This window comes from Chlorella variabilis (assembly GCF_000147415.1).
Source record: "Chlorella variabilis unplaced genomic scaffold CHLNCscaffold_14, whole genome shotgun sequence".
NCBI classification, from domain to species: Eukaryota; Viridiplantae; Chlorophyta; class Trebouxiophyceae; order Chlorellales; family Chlorellaceae; genus Chlorella; species Chlorella variabilis.
Window position 1 is genome coordinate 235,504 of NW_005435074.1, and position 1,606 is coordinate 237,109.

At 60.5% G+C, this 1,606-nt stretch overlaps 1 protein-coding gene across 1 annotated transcript; it reads right to left on the bottom strand.

The window, feature by feature from the left end:
• Positions 1 to 30: 30 nt before the first annotated feature.
• On the bottom strand, positions 31 to 700 carry CHLNCDRAFT_135532 (hypothetical protein; the record flags this gene model as incomplete). Its single annotated transcript, XM_005846356.1, has 3 exons — positions 31 to 54; positions 345 to 425; positions 578 to 700. The coding sequence occupies 3 exons, from the start codon at positions 698 to 700 to the stop codon at positions 31 to 33; spliced, it is 228 nt and encodes a 75-aa protein (XP_005846418.1).
• Positions 701 to 1,606: the final 906 nt, after the last annotated feature.

A 1,606-nucleotide genomic window follows, 5' to 3' on the forward strand; every position in this document is an offset into this window, starting at 1 on the left:
GGGGGGGGGGGGGGCAGAGGCCATCTGGTTTCACCGCTGCCGGCTGCGGTTCTGCTATGGCAGCGTAGAGGCGTGGTGTTGGAGGTGGCAGGCCGGGGCAGGGTGAGGGTGATATGTCCTGGCGGGTTGCCCTTCTGGGCAGCTGGGGCGCCTGCATGATGTGACCCACACATTGCTGCCCTTTATTGCAGGGCAATACAGGTGGGTGGAGGGCGTTGGTGCTAGCAGCAGCTCAGCAACCCGGCACTTTGGCCAGCGGTACCGTCAGCTGTGCGCGCAACGTGACCGCAGCGCCGAGGAAGTCGGCATTCTACACTGTGAGGTCCTGCGCCTATGCAATGGACCCCGTGCTCCTTGTCCTTGGCGCTGAGCAGCAGGCGCGGCAGGCCGCTGGACCAGCGCACGGGGTCGAGGCGCGGCGGGAACTGCACAGGATGCAGATGGGAGGGGAAACGTGAAGCAATTTTTGGTGGTGTGTGATGGGAAACTCCAGTGCATGCATGCATAGCTCATTGTGTTGCTTTCTGGACAGATGAGCTGCCAAGTCTGCGTCTACACGCGCCACTCACGGGCGCACCTTGGCGAGGGGGTCGTCTGGCGACAGCGGCGCCGCTTGGCTCAGCGACTGTACCACGGGTGGCTCACCCGCCGCCAGAGACGAGGGTGACAAAAGAAAAACGAGCGCAGCAAGCACCAGCATTAGGAGCAACTGACATGCAACATATGCTTTGCGGCTATTGGCAGACGGCGGTGGCGGCGGTGGCGGGGTTGCGGCGGGTCTTCTGCGCCGCTCTGCTGATGTTGGCCGATAACCACAACGTCAACGGCCACGGGCGAGGTGTTGCTGTGTCCTGCAAGCGAGCGCAATGTGCAGGGGAAACCCTGCGCATGTCAAATCCTGTGCTCGGCACCCGTTTTGGCTATTCGGCACGTGTTTTAGCAATTATGGAGACTTATCAAGAGAGAGACACAACAGGATGCAACAGGGTTGAGAGCGCTGCACGATGGCACTGCCATCAGCAGACGAATCCTCACCAGTTGAACGGAAACCAGGAGACGAAGTGCGGGAGTAAAGGAGGAGGATTTAGTGAGGAATGAAAGTTGAGGGGACATCACCGCAGCCACCTCAGCCTCCCGCCGCCGCCTGCAGCTCGTAATGCGCTACGGCGAGAGCCGCCACAGGTAGGCCTCCCGATCACCGGTCCCCTCCTGGCGGGGGTCATGCATCCCCCACCCATCATGCATTTCAGGCTTCATCTCCCTCAAACCTCCACCATTTTCCCTCTCGTTTGTCGTGATCGACTCCGGGTAGCCCAAATGCCATTCTAGCGGGGCCTATGGGCCGCGACGAAGCGACCAACTCTGGTGGCAAAGGCAGCAGTCTCGGCGTGTCTGCCAAACGCCTGAAAGGCGGCACCAGCAAGTCCCAACACAAGCATGTTACAGCTCTACTGCAAAACTGGGACAGAGTCACCAAGGCGCATCCTGACCTGCGGGGCGTTCTGCTGTTACAGTCTGCATACTCCAACAGCAATGGATGGGCTAGAACGCACAATCTTGCCGGCATGGGCCCACTGCTGAAGGCTCTCTTGGTGGAGATAGTGGC